The sequence below is a fragment of the Podarcis cretensis genome (genome assembly GCF_951804945.1).
Source record: "Podarcis cretensis genome assembly, chromosome: 2".
NCBI classification, from domain to species: Eukaryota; Metazoa; Chordata; class Lepidosauria; order Squamata; family Lacertidae; genus Podarcis; species Podarcis cretensis.
The window spans coordinates 101,480,981-101,496,356 of record NC_137171.1 but is presented as its reverse complement, the minus strand read 5'-3'; the positions used below and the strand labels follow the sequence as shown (position 1 = coordinate 101,496,356).

The following is a 15,376-nucleotide window of genomic DNA, read 5'->3' as shown; positions in this document are numbered from 1 at the left end:
TGCATGGTGGGCAGGAGTCAGATATAGTTGGTTCAGTTCCAATGCCTAAGCCAATACTGCTCACATCTGTAAGCAATAAAGTTGTGGCCTTAATTATCCCATTAACCCAAAATATTGGAGTCCGTGTGTTTCATTATCTAAGAAATGGGGTGGGGCTTGGGGCCTCGCCATGCAATATATGCCACATCTACAACCACCTAATCTGTTCCACCTTGGTTCTGAGTCCTGGAAAACCTGCTCCCTGGCCTGCAGGACTTTTCCACCTAGCCTGGGAGGGTGGGGTCCTATCAATTCACCTACAAAGGCTCAGCTATTGGGCTGGGGTATTGTTGGTTTTTTTAAGGGTGGGGGTTGTTGGGGACGGGCCGTTGCTGTTATTGATATTAATTTTTGTATCTTTATTTTAGATATAATTATGATTTATGTGGAAATTATTCAATTTGAGTGTGTATTTATAAACAAAGGACCTATCCACATGATACTGACACAACCCCACTAGGCAATAAAATGAAAGAACAACAGCCCCCCACCTCTGTTCTTCCCTCTCTCCCTCCCCCCTCTTTCCTCCCAATTGTACTTTTCAACTTTTAAACCCTTCAATCGCGGAGTGTCTCTCCTGATAGCAGCCTGTCTGTGTCCTAAGCTCTGTCAGAGAAAGCTTCTACATGCTATGTTTCAATGAAAGAGCAAGCCTTCTTTGTTATGATACCATAACTGTATCATAACAGCTGTATCTCAGTCGTGTAGTCTCTCTGACGATGGTTTACTGCTTTGCCAGTATTTCCACAGTTGTTATATTTTATAGTTGTGTATTTGGCCTTGCTTTGTACACCACCTTGGCATCAAACTGATGAATGAGAGAGCCTTAAAAAATCTTTTAAATGGTAAATAAAATAAACAATAAACTATCTGAGGGCTCCTCCATTATTTGCAAAGAATGGGAAAAACTCAGAGCACACAACTGAACACTCCTATGCATACAGCTTCATGTGTAAACATGAAAACTGGAGTGAGTCAGTTTTAGGAGTTGTCTGCAAGTATTTGCAAAGTTCCATAAATTTGGAATTCAGGCCTGAATTATTTTATTAATAAAAAAATAATGAGCACGAGGTTCTGAAACACAATGGAACCCTTGACTAATATTCCTAAGGCAACTGAGTTGTTAATTGCTTCCGAACAGAACTAAATCTTCATTGTTCAAAATGTATGACTTCTTGTTGTTTTAAAAGGCCACCTTATTACATTTTGAACAGACCTCGACAGAAGTAATTAAATATAACTTCTCCCTCTCCTTGACAAATCTATGCTTCATGCCCAGAGGATGAATCATAGAATCTTAAAATACTCTTAAATGAAATAAACTTGGACGGGATGGTACTTTGCTGTGATACAAAGAAGCCTTGAGTGACTTGACAAAAATCTATAAATGCATTTCTTGTCCTGCCTCTAGAACATCAGCAGCCAACATGGTAGCTTCTGAATATTGTCGGACCACAAATCCTATCATCCCTGACTGGCTGGGGGTGCTGGGAATTGTTGTTCAACATCCAGAGGGCATCACACACACAAACACACACATGCTTACTGTTTATTAATATTATTACTCACCCTGAAAATAATAAAGATGTCCAACTTTAAGTCCTACATAACTTGCAGTCAAAAGCCAAGATGCTGAGTAAGTCATTAAAGTTGTAACAATTGTATTAATAGCTATGTTTAGGGAAGGTTTTAATATTTGATGAATGACTGTACTTTAATATTTTTCTGGAGCCACCCAGAGTGGCTGGGGAATAAATTATTATTATTATTATTATTACTACTACTACTACTACTACTACTAGTAAGTGCCTTACAATTATTTATAGTTCTTCATTCTCACAACAAACTTGAAAAGCAGGTCACTAGTGATTCCCATCACTGCAACTTGTCAACTATAAACTCCCATAGTTGGGTGGGCACAGGACCTGTATATTCTAAATTCTCAGCCTATAATTCAGCATTTGTTACTGTAATTTTAGCATTTTTCTGTAGATTAAAAAGACAAATGTCATTACCTCTTCAAATCTCAGCTAGGAAGCCTCCCTAAGTTTAAGAAGGAGAAAAACTATTTGCTTTATAGGCAGAAAAGCTCAAACACAGGCTAATTCAGGCTAGCGAAAAGCAATCCCATTCAACTCAACCCAAAGAAAGTGTCGCTAAATGTTACAGAACTTTCTCCCAGGTAAGTGTGTAAAGGATTGCAGTCTAAAAGGCAGCACTTGTCAAACCAGGCTGCAGCACCATTAACAAACCAACACATCCAAAGTGGTTAGTGCAGCATTGATGAACCTACGCAGACATATTTGCAGGATCTCTGTGGGCTGCCTGCCTATAGGTAACAAGGCTCACTTCAAAGTGTTAATGCTGGCATGCTTGACTTGAATAACTTGGGGTCTAAGTATTTGAGGGAACACATCCCAACCCTGCAAATTAGCCAATCTAGGTCATGAAATGGGGGGCGGGGGGACACTATACTCAATGATGGCTGCAGTGACATAAGACAGAGTCTTCTCTATAGTGGCCCTCTGAATGTGGATCTCCCTCTCCTTAGAAGTATGGATGGTCCCTACACTTTTAGGCTTCTTATGCCTAATAAGAAGGGGACGCAGGTGGCGCTGTGGGTTAAAGCCTCAGCACCTAGGGCTTGCCGATCGAAAGGTTGGTGGTTCGAATCCCTGTGGTGGGGTGCGCTCCCGCTGCTCGGTCCCAGCGCCTGCCAACCTAGCAGTTTGAAAGCACCTCCGGGTGCAAGTAGATAAATAGGGACCGCTTACCAGCGGGAAGGTAAACGGCGTTTCCGTGTGCGGCTCTGGCTCTGGCTCTGGCCAGAGCAGCGATGTCACGCTGGCCACATGACCCGGAAGTGTCTCTGGACAGCGCTGCCCCCTGGCCTCTTATGTGAGATGGGCGCACAACCCCAGAGTCTGTCAAGACTGGCCCGTACGGGCAGGGGTACCTTTACCTTTACCTTTATGCCTAATAAGAAGTGTTTGCTCATGCAGCCCTGAGGGGAATTTGTTGTTGTTGTTGTTGTTGAGGGGAATTTGTTGTTGTTGTTGTTGTTGTTGTTGTTGTTGTTGTTGTTGTTGTTGTTAGGTTTAATATTATTCTCATGTTGCACTGCAGCTGTTTGCATAGAAACACCCCTCTTTTATTGCTGCTTTTTAATAATTTCCTAATCTGTTTATTGTTGTGAATTGGGTTCTGTTTTGTGTAACGTTTTGAAATTGCCCTGGGATCTATCTTTGATGAAGAACAGTTAAAAAATAATACAATACAATACAATACAATACAATACAATACAATACAATACAATACAATACAATACAATACAATCCTCAGCATTGCCATGTTAATTCCTACCTTTCAAAACACTGTTTTAAAGCTTTTAAAGGGGTTGGGATTGAAATGGTGCCATTACAATAATAAAAAGCAAGCGGTGGCCCTAAGTTTCCCAAAGAAGTTCCTCAAGCATTTCTAGAAGCTGTCCTTCATCACGGGCATCTCATTGAGCCCACATTACTACGACATACCTTCATAGGTTCCCACTTCAAGAAGAGTCCCGCTTTTTTCAAGCTCAAGAAACTCCTGCACAGTCAGAAAGTTATAGTCCACACCAGGCACTTCTCCTTCTCGTGGAGGACGTGTTGTGCCTAAGGGGAGACAAAAAAGGGTAACAAAAATGACTTTTCAGGCTTCCTTACCACCATCACGGCAAAACAAGTATCATCGCATCAAGACACTACTGAGGGAAATGGAACCACGATCTTCTGGGGAAAGAGGCCACGTACCAAAGGAAAAAGACAAAGTAAAGTAGCACCATACATGACTGTCTGCGACAACAACCATCCCACACCAAGCACAGTGCAGTCTAGCAGTGCCTTAAAAGATTTGCATTTTTTTAAAAATGGCATAAGCTTGCAGCAGCGGGTGATGCATTTCTTGGAAGCTGGATCTGTTGTCCCTGTGGATCCTACTGCCTGAGGCAGTTGCTTCACCTTGCCTCATGGGTGGTCCGGCCCTGGCTCTGGTCCAGGTGTCTGCAAGATACGTTTTAACTGAATCCATTTCTGGCCTTTGCAGGGAAGCACCATGCAAATTCTCCCCAATCCCATATCCTCTCCGAGTCAACTTATGCTGGGGAACTTGGGTGAAAACTCGCTTTATTCGATTTCACAAAGCTTTCCTCAACAACCCAGAACTTGCATGAAATATTTATTGGCATCCACCCCCACATTTTCCATCTGTCTTTTTATGACAATTACTAACGTTTTATCATCCTTCTCCGCCTTTGTTTACATTACATCAACACATCTGTCAAAACTGCAGACTAATTTTCTAAGGCATTTGAATAGTTCTACTTGTTTCAAGCCATTGCTCTTAATCTTCTAGGGATGCTGAAATCTGAATGTTGCAGAGGCCCTTTGCTATCAACGTAGGGTGGTCTGCTAAAACACTCTGTAAGAATTATGAATTCAGATGGGCTTAGATAATAATGGGCTGGACCTAAAAGAACACAAATGGAAGGGGAGGCTGGAAGATGAGCTGCTTCTCACTGAAAGTGCTTCCTCGTTCCTCCTAATATTTAAAAATAATTCCTCCCCCTTCCCTCTTGACACCCCAGACCACCCCATTCAGCAGGAACCCCTCATCCTTGGGAGAGTTTTTCTAGGGAGGAACAAGAGGTGCAAAATTTACCTCCCATGCCTACTCCTTTAACCCAGTGTTTCTCTGGATCCAACCCATTAAATATAACTAAGTGCATCCAGCATGAGTCTGACCAAGCTGCGGGGGGCAGTGGAGGACAGGAGTGCCTGGCGTTCTCTGGTCCATGGGGTCACGAAGAGTCGGACACGACTAAACGACTAAACAACAACAACAAAGTGCATCCATCTGCCATTAATTTCAGTGGAAGAGCTACACATATTAGTTTTCTCTACATACAACCAAAATACATGCACGCCACACATCCTTCAGGGGAAGGGAAATTCACAAACCAAGGCAGAGTATACTTGCTTTATTACTGAGATACAACTGTAGGGCTTTAAAGTTTCCATGTTCTACTTCAGCAATGAGTGCTCAGAGCAAAAACAAGCACATCTGAATCAGATGGAGTTTGTTCTTGTAGGCACAAATTAAGTCCATTGCTCATCCAGGATGCTCAGAGAACAAAGAGTTTCCCAGGATGTTGATTTATTCATTCACACTTAAGATGACCCATTGCATCTCATCTGGCTTTTTACTTGCGCTCTGAAGATTTTTACTTGCGCACCTAGAAGAGCCTTGTAACGTCAAGAAGCTAGTAACTTAAAACATACCAATTTCCACTGCAGCCTAAGATATAGTATCACTGGCAAGTCCCTCTCATTTTGTGGGATCAACGGGGCTGCAAACGCCCACATTCTGCATTTTTGCATAGCGCAAGGATTACTCTCGGCTTCACTGCATCTAAGCAAATGTTCCCAACGACAATTCAGAAAGGTAGTAAAGAAAACAAGGGGCAAGGGAATTCCTGCCTCCGCTTTTCTGTAGCGAAATGACAGGCTGCCGGCTGGACACACGCCTGACAGATGGCATTTCAAAGGGTTTTTATGAACCATCTGGGGTGTACACAATGACTACAAACCACACTTACTACCAACTCAGGAGGGTTTTCCTGTTCAATGTTATTTAAGAGGAGACACAGAAAAACAGGCAAACCAAATTCAGTCTCTTTTCCCCTGCAATCTTTACATCAGCAATAAGTTCACCCTTTTCTCTGCTGAGTTCCTGAACAGGGAAAAACCCAAATTTCACTATTAATTTCTAAAGAACAGTGTCAGAGGCCATGACTCTACCTACTCTGCAAGGTTTTGAGATAAAAACCAGTTGAGCAACTGATTTCACACAATCAGTTTCTTTTTAAGGAGTAGTTTTGTCAAAAAGAAATTCCAGTTTCGAGTTTTCCTTTCAGCAAAAACCGATCTAAATTAATAGGGAATTTAGTAGAGAAATTAAAACATCAGATATTGAAGAAAAGAAAAGCACTTAAAATGCTCAGGGAAGCATTTTGCAAAATTTTGAAACCGTTTGAATGATAAAACTTTGAATAAGAACGTGTTCCCAAGCAAAAGTAACTTCGTTAAAACCACTTGAAAGGAATCCAAAATTAGACCACAGTCAGAAAGTTATTCTGAAAAACCAGAGCTCTTGCTCACTGTCTCTCTCTGCTCTTTCCCAGCTATGCACTTCTTTTGTTGTGCAAGGTTTCCTGTTAGGTTGCTTAATAAAAGTTGACACCCTGAGGCTAAATTAATCAGAAACTTGCTTACTGTAATATTAGAACAACACTTCAAGAAGCCTGCATTCAGTCACCTCAATTACTTTTGCATTATATTAAAACAATTATTTGATATTGCACCACAATTAAAGCATATAAACAGTCTTCAGAAAGCAGTTTAGGGATGTGCATGAACAAATGAGAATAGTTAGAGAGTTTATGATGGGGTAGTTGGGACAAGTTTTCAGGTCTTCATAAACCATGCTGTGATCCTGGCTTATTTTACTGGTTCATGGGTAGGCAAACTAAGGGCCGTGGGCTGGATCTGGCCCAATCGCCTTCCAAATCCGGCCCACGGACTGTCCGGGAATCAGTGTGCTTTTACAGGAGTAGAATGTGTCCTTTTATTTAAAATGCATCTCTGGGTTATTTGTGGGGCCTGCCTGGTGTTTTTACATGAGTAGAATATGTGCTTAAAAATAAATATGTGGGGCATAGGAATTCGTTCCTCCCCCCCCAAAAAAAAGTATAGTCTGGTCCCCCACAAGGTCTGAGGGACAGTGGACCGGCCCCCTGGTGAAAAAGTTTGCTGACCCCTGTACTGGTTTGTCACCTGACATTAATCCAGAGTTTCCCAGCAGAGATTTAACAGGGGACTTCAGCCAGCACCTTCACTCCAAAGAACCGAAAAGGAGGAGGGGAGGAAGGGAACTTGGTCCCAGCCCTTGTTTCTGGCTTCATAAACCACAGGGACACGAAGCCTCAAAAGATAATCTGAACTGGGCTTGTATTTGTAAAATATTGTAAACATTCCCAACTCTTTGGGGGTGGGGAGAAGTGAATGGTACTCTATCAAATACATTTTCTTAAGCAGAAGAAAATTAAAGGCAGGAAAATTAAAGGCAGGAGTGTCTTTTACCCAGATGAAAGACAAGGGTGATTTTTTTGGGGGAGGGGAGGTCCTAACAATAATCCTCTGGAAAAAATCTTTGTGTCCTAGGGTAGTACCACAGTACCCCCAGAAACTCACTTTTGGCGCCCACCAAGGGCCCCTTCCAATCCATCTGTGTGCTTTTAAATATACCGGTACATTTTAAATAATCCTTTTACCTTTGGCTGTGGTCAGTAGAGTGAATTGATTTGGATGACGGCAATTTAAACTAGTAAGCTTTGCATTCTCGAGCTGGGTAGAAGAATGGTAAATGGATGTATTTTGACTATTATCTCCCAGGAAGCCTTATGCCAAAATATGCAGAACTCGAAAAGTATAAAGTTAAATTTTTGCATATAGTGTAGTTGGGTGTGTCTCCCTACTGACTTCTTTGAATCAGTGACATAGTTTTACTCATTCAACTTGGAATCATCTGAGAGGGTCTCCACATAATATCTATGTTCTTGTGGTTCTGAAAATCTTCAACAGCTCAGGGGATCCTGTATCATTTAAAGGTCACCCTCTTCAGCCATGTCATCTGATAATTTGGAAAGACTGCCTTACCTCTTTTGCATCTGTCACCTAAATCACAGTTAAATGGTAGGCAAGGGAGAAGGAGAGCTCTGCAGATCTGCTGACGGCAACACGAAAATGGAACAGACAGAGACAACCTGCTCCATATTTCCAGAAAAGGAAACCTGATTAGTGGCCAGGCACAAGTATGAACTAATTACCTGTGACACATAATCAGAACTATCCCAATAAACTGTGACAAAACCCTGAAAAATGCACCCAGCTCCAACACCTCTACGCCGACTGTGTGCCTAACAACCCAAAGATGCTGCATTGTTGAGCCAGTTTTTACCCCAAGGGTCAGTAAACTTTTTCAGCAGGGGGTCGGTCCACTGTCCCTCAGACCTTGTGGGGGGTCAGATTATATTGGGGGGGGGGATGAACGAATTCCTATGCCTCACAGATAACCCAGAGATGCATTTTAAATAAAAGGACACATTCTACTCATGTAATTCCCTACTCATGTGATTCCCAGACCGCCTGCGGGTCGGATTTAGAAGGCAATTGGGCCAGATCCAGCCCCCGGGCCTTAGTTTGCTTATTCACGGTCCAGGCCCTCAAAGAAGCTTAAACCAAGAGGATGTTAGGATATTTCCGTTCCACCTTAAAAAGGGAGCAGGTTGTTGTGTCACAGCCTGCGTATTTCCTGTTCACAGGAAGTTTTTGTTTCGTATATCCTTTCGTTTTCTCTCTGTGCCTGAGACATCGAAGCAGGCAGTCATGTTTTTTTTTCTTTGTTCTGACCAATGCTGAATAAACTTGTAAATATGCTCTCCTGAGTGCATCTTTCGTTGTGCGAACTCTGCTGATAGAGCGGGCACGAGCTCTGGAATGTGGAAAGCTATTTCTGAGGCTTCGTGTCGCTAACTGACATACTGTATCTACAGGAGATCGATGGATCGTCCGGCATCGGCGTGGGGGCATGATGGACTTTGTCTCCCTGGCAGTATCCCAACAGAGGATTCCTCAAGAAAGTCTTGCTCCATAGATTCGGGTCACATTCTGGGTCAAAGAGTCATGGGAACCCCACCCCACTCCAATATAGTTGGAAAGGGTTTGTGTGTTTGATGCCCACAGCAATTTCTCCAGTTTGTAAATGTGCCAAGGACCCCCCAAAAGTTGGCACCCTGTAGCTGGGGGCACTGTTATACAGTGGTTTCGCTCCTTCCTCCTGGGCCGTGTTCAGAAAGTGGTGGTGGGGGATGAGTGTTCAGACCCCTGGGCCCTCACTTGTGGGGTGCCTCAAGGTTCCGTCCTCTCCCCCATGCTTTTTAACATCTATATGAAGCCGCTGGGAGAGATCATCAGGGGGTTTGGAGTGGGTGTCCATCAATATGCAGATGATACCCAGCTCTACCTCTCTTTCAAATCAGAACCAGTGAAGGCGGTGAAGGTCCTGTGTGAGTGCCTGGAGGCGGTTGGAGGATGGATGGCGGCTAATGGATTGAGGTTGAATCCTGACAAGACAGAAGTACTGTTTTTGGGGGACAGGGGGCGGGTTGGTATGGAGGACTCCCTGGTCCTGAATAGGGTAACTGTGCCCCTGAAGGACCAGGTGCGCAGCCTGGGAGTCATTTTGGACTCACAGCTGTCCATGGAGGCGCAGGTCAATTCTGTATCCAGGGCAGCTGTCTACCAACTCCACCTGGTACGCAGGCTGAGACCCTACCTGCCTGTGGACTGTCTCGCCAGAGTGGTGCATGCTCTAGTTATCTCCCGCTTGGACTACTGCAATGTGCTCTACATGGGGCTACCTTTGAAAGTGACTCGGAAACTACAACTAATCCAGAATGCGGCAGCTAGACTGGTGACTGGGGGCGGCCGCCGAGACCACATAACACCGGTCTTGAAAGACCTACATTGGCTCCCAGTACGTTTCCGAGCACAATTCAAAGTGCTGGTGTTGACCTTTAAAGCCCTAAACGGCCTTGGCCCAGTATACCTGAAGGAGCGTCTCCACCCCCATCGTTCTGCCCGGACGCTGAGGTCCAGTGCCGAGGGCCTTCTGGCGGTTCCCTCATTGCGAGAAGCAAAGCTACAGGGAACCAGGCAGAGGGCCTTCTCGGTCGTGGCGCCTGCCCTATGGAACACCCTCCCATCAGATGTCAAAGCAATAAATAACTACCTAACATTCAGAAGACATCTTAAGGCAGCCCTGTTCAGGGAAGTTTTTAATCTGTGATATTTTAGTGTATTTTTGGTTTTTATGGAAGCCGCCCAGAGTGGCTGGGGAGACCCAGCCAGATGGGCGGGGTACAAATAATAAATTATTATTATTATTATTATCTTTCTTTCCTCCATTCAAATTTTCATAAGTGACTGCATCAAAACAGAAGCAGAAGTGGATACATTCTACAGCAAGGAAGAAAACAGCAGCTCAACTTTGGCAGTGCTAAAGCCATAGCAGAAACAGTGGGAGTGGGTGGTGACTCTGGACTCCAACCCAGACCTCTTCCCCTCACTTTTGATACATGCAAACTTGTTTATGTGCAGGTGGGAAGAGGAGTCAGCTGCTACCCGCTTCTCTCTACAACCCAGTGTACAAATGAAGAGGAACAGCTGCTGTCTGGAGAAGGGAGACTTCTGTTCCTCCTTGACTCCTGGCAGGGACTGTGAATGACAAAAGAACAACAGCTGTTGTTCCAAGGCAATTCAGGCTCCTAAGGGCATTTGCCCTCCAAGAAATGTCCACCATACATTGTAAACTACTGTCAGTTTGGTCCCTCTGCAAGGAGAACTACTTGATCCTAATTTCCCTAAAAGCTGAGTGAATAGATTGTAGAGCAGGTCTCTAAAGTCAGGCTTGACAAATTAATCGCACCCACACCAGCCCAATAGTTCAGAAGGGGAAGCAAAGGGCCAAAAAGTAAACATGTGTGATATTCATTATACAGGATCTGGAGTATTAAAAACAGTTGGGTAACTATTCTACCTATAAACATCTGATAAAAAAAACAGTATGTTTATTACCAGTCCACTCATTTTGACTACAGTGGTACCTTGGGTTACATACACTTCAGGTTACATACGCTTCAGGTTACAGACTCCGCTAACCCAGGAATAGTACCTCCGGTTAAGAACTTTGCTTCAGGATGAGAACAGAAATAGTGCTCCGGTGGTGCGGCGGCAGCGGGAGGCCCCATTAGCTAAAGTGGTGCTTCAGGTTAAGAACAGTTTCAGGTTAAGAACGGACCTCTGGAACGAATTAAGTATGTAACCTGAGGTACCACTGTATCTGCTATATATTTATTTGGATTTGTAATGTGTCATCACACTTCAGGTTAATGCAACACAGTGGAAGCCTGCCTCTCTCTGTATGAGGAATATGCCAATTCCACATCCTCCAGACCTGACTGGCAGAGCCCGCTTTTGTCCCGGGATCTAACCAAGCAGATCAGAGGAGAAGAAAGACAATATGAAATGGCAATCCCTTTAAAGAGAAACTAGGGAAATCCTGCAATAAAGGCACAAGCAATGCAGGGAGAAAAGGTGCAAAGCTGATTGGGAAATGGGACAAGCCCCTGCTGCACATCCGGATCCAACCTGAAAGTGACACACAAAAGCCAGTTTGGGGAAGGATTGGGCAGAATGGGAAAATTAAAGAGGAAAGATTACATACACACACACCCCAGCAAGTGCTCACAACCTCTGTAAAGAGTGCCGTTTCATACCCTGAGAATTCTTAATTGAGTACATCAATGCACCTAAAGGAACAGGTCACAGGTCAGAGTGGACAGCACACGCCCTGCAAGCAAAAGCTTTGATCCTTGGCATCTCCAGGTAGGACAGGGAAAGTCTCCTGCTTGAAACCCTGCCAGTTTCAGTACAGACAGCTGCCAGCTGGACAAACAACTCTGAGCAACATGGGCTGACTTAGTATAAGGTAGCTTTCTATTTCCCCATCACACAGTTCCTAGTACCTGCTACTTCCTTCTGGAACAGAGAACTGGTGGAAACAGCTGTATTGTCCCAGTCTCTAATAGGAAGCCCAGCCAGATGGGAGGGGTATAAATAACATATTATTATTATTATTATTATTATTATTATTATTTCATGGCAGCACACAATCCAACACTGCTCCTCATTGTAGACGAGATACCAATGCATTCTAAAGCCACAAAGAAATCAGAAGCAAGCAATGAATTTCCGTTCTGTCAACACACACAATAATAATAAATTAACAACCCTTCCCAGGGCTATTATACACACACACACACATCTGAAGTAAACCCTTAAATCTGTTACTAGGTCAAATACAGTGGTGCCTCGCAAGACAAAATTAATCCGTTCCGTGAGGCTCTTCGTATAGCGGTTTTTTCATCTTGCGAAGCAAGCCCATTGACAGCTTAGCGGATTAGCGCTATTAGCAGTTTAGCGGCTTTTAGCAGATCAGCTGATAAGCGGCTTATCAGCGGATCAGCTGATAAGTGGCTTAGGGCTTAGGGCTTAGGAAAAGGGGGGGGGGACCCCGCAGGAACTCGCAAGACATTTTCGTCTTGCGAAGCAAGCCCATAGGGAAATTCGTTTTGCGAAGCGCCTCCAAAACGGAAAACCCTTTCGTCTAGCGGGTTTTCCGTCTTGCGAGGCGTTCGTCTTGCGGGGCACCACTGTAACTTGTGGGCTTGTTATGACAACGATGTATAACAATAATTATAATCTGGTAGAATATTTATGTAATGGACATTCAGAACAATGTTGTAGAATTGCAGAGACAACACAGACCCCAAGAGTTGTCTGTTACAATTCATGCTCCTAAAGGAACATACCCATATCGGGAGTATCCCTAGCAGGTACCTACAAATCCTTTCCTTGTAGACTCCACAGGGTGGGAAGATGGTGGCAATGGTGTGATCACAACAGTGGGCTGTTAGATTTATATCCCTGGAACTTTGCCTGAAAGCAAGCAAGCTATAGAATGCCACCAGTTGAATGTACCGATTATAGCAATAAGGTTTCAAGCCAAGAGGAGGGTTGGTGAGCCGTCTTAGATGGTCTACAACTGAGTGGCTTAAAGTAGAACAAAGTGAAGCGGAAAATGAGTTCTACGACAGGAATAGGAAAATCAACGGTATCACTGGAAGGGAGAGAAGTCACGGCTTGGTACTAGATCGCTGATCTAGAAGGAAAGCCAAGATTTTATGCCTTGGCCCCTGTTACTACCTTTCTGCGTTTAATTACCACAATATAAAAGCTTTTGTACTGCTGAACTTGTGTAATATTTTAGAGTGTTTCAACCGAATCTACTTTCTTTTGATGTAAACAGATCTCTGGTTTAACTTTGTGTTTGGTAGTGTTCCTCAAGCTTTCTGAATTCCGCTTCCCCTCTAAGAGAGAGGATCTTCTGAGGATCTCCAACCCAGCCAACAAGCACCTGTTAATGTACAGAGAACCTAGCATGTGGCTATGTCTACAGCCTGCTCCTGTGTGCAAGGTTCAGTAGATTAGTTAGCAATCTCCTGCTGGAGTTACAAAGCAGAATCTCTCTCATCTCATCCTACAGAAAAAAATAATAATTGTGAGAAGCAGCTCTCCTTAAACTCTCGCCCTCCAAAATCACTCCACAGGTTACAAATCCAGTGTGGATCTGTGAGAGTCTAATCACTGTCAAGTGGGGAAGGAAAGAGATTGCCTGTACCAGAACTTCAATGCTCCCTGGAATGTCACACTATCACCCCACACCAGAACCCTGTATGTGCACCTTGACTGAGGACTGCTCCCCAAATTATGAATGACCATTGTATGGTGAACAATGCTCATGCTGTAAACAAGGGATAAAGTTAAGATATTGAAAAGTGTTTGCGTGGTGTCTAGACATTAGACATCCTTTGTAAGTAACAGCAACATCAGTTTCCATTCCAACATTGTGCAGAATGGATGCACTTAACTGCCAGCAAAATAATATGCCAAATAAATGCTACCTTGTGACAGAAAGCAATTAGAAGTCAACGGATTACACAATAAGTGCCACAGAGTTAACTCCTTTTAAGCTTTTAGTGGAATAGGGTTCATATAGATTTAATTCATTTTTAAACATGCATTTTAGATCCAGGTTTTCTTTTATTATTTTTTAAAAAATACTCTTCCTGGCCTGAGGCTTTTAGGATGAGGTGCGAGATAAAATTACTACTCCTCATAATTCCTAACATGTTTTTGCAATCAGTGCCAGCTAACCATACAAGCATTCTAAATGGTCACCTGGGGCAAGACACCAAATATTTCCCTTCAATATTAAGTGGCCAGAAGTGAATGCAGAGCATGATTTAAGGAGTGCATTGCAGGTTTCCCTTCTGACGACACAAAAAGATGCAGGGGCATAGCTTTGACTGAACTGCATGAGCCAAAAGTTGAAACGCAGGATCTCCCTCCAACGTCACAAAAGATCTTAAGAGTGCAATCTAGACATTTAGGATCACCAAATCAAAGGGGTTGACAACCTTTTTGGGCTTGTTGTGGACATATATGCAAACTGGATGACACTATTGTGGCTACACACACACACACACACACACACACACACGAACACACTGCAATCTATTATATTGGTTACAACTGCATGCTTCTTCCATGCCTACAGTGGTGGTGGTGGTGGGGAGAAAATCCTCTGGGCACCAGTCAAAACATACTATATAATACTATTAATATTAATATGTGTGCCGACAGGCACCCCATTGGTAACCCCTTGCTAAATGTCTTTGGGTGTACCTGTTTAGAGTTCTGATTTCTCAGGCTGGGCTGAGACATTGTGATTATGCCCTGGGGGTCCCCCAGTGGTTTCCACGTCTAGTGTCTGACACCTTGTCCAAGACATTACACAAGCTCTTTATTTATAAATTAACCAATAAATCACAATATATCAAAACCAAATGTTGTGCAACAGAGCAATGCCACAGTGAAAGCAAGCATGTTAGTTAACTCTAGGGCCATAAAGACTTGTTTGGAGACGCAGACTTTCAAGGTTCCTTTATGTAATACACAACAAACAATGGATTGATTGGGAAGAAACTACCAAGGCAAAGGGCAGGCACAAAGTGATTAGTGGAGGTCACTAACTTTCCAGGAAGACCTAGAGCAGGGGTCAGCAACCTAAGGCCCATGGGCCAGAAGCAGCCCGCAGAGGTCATTTGACCGGCCCATGAGCTGCCCCTGAACTGAGTTGCCCACTCACGCACTGCGCTAAACCAGAGCAGCGCAGCGTGAGGACTTGCTTCTGCAGCGCTGGAAGTCACATCTGCGCATGCACAGATGCTGAAAATTGCATGTGCGCGCGCTCACACACGTGCACGATCCGGCCCACAGACGGATCTCTGAGGGACGCATCCAGCCCAGGCAAGATAAACCTTGTTGATCCCTGACATACAGGATAAAGAGTATCTCGAGATCACCTTTACAATCTACAGAAAAACAGACAAGCAAATGACCACCGTGATTAAAGGGAAATTCAAACTATACTGAATAGTGAGCAGAGCTACAATTCCCAGAGTAGTTTAACAACCAATCCCTCTCCCCAAGGAACTCTGGGAACTGTAGCTTTGGGGGGAACAGAGAGAGAAATAGGGGTCTCCTAACTATTCTCA

The 15,376-nt window shown here is 43.8% G+C and overlaps 1 protein-coding gene across 13 annotated transcripts in view; it reads right to left on the bottom strand.

The window, feature by feature from the left end:
- Positions 1 to 15,376, bottom strand: part of MAGI1 (membrane associated guanylate kinase, WW and PDZ domain containing 1) — a 489,041-nt gene that overhangs the window by 125,784 nt on the left and 347,881 nt on the right. For all 13 annotated transcript variants that reach the window (XM_079957815.1, XM_079957821.1, XM_079957818.1 and 10 more), the window contains exon 3: positions 3,573 to 3,692. In XM_079957815.1, the coding sequence (XP_079813941.1) occupies positions 3,573 to 3,692 (120 nt within the window). The remainder of the gene's footprint in view (positions 1 to 3,572; positions 3,693 to 15,376) is intronic.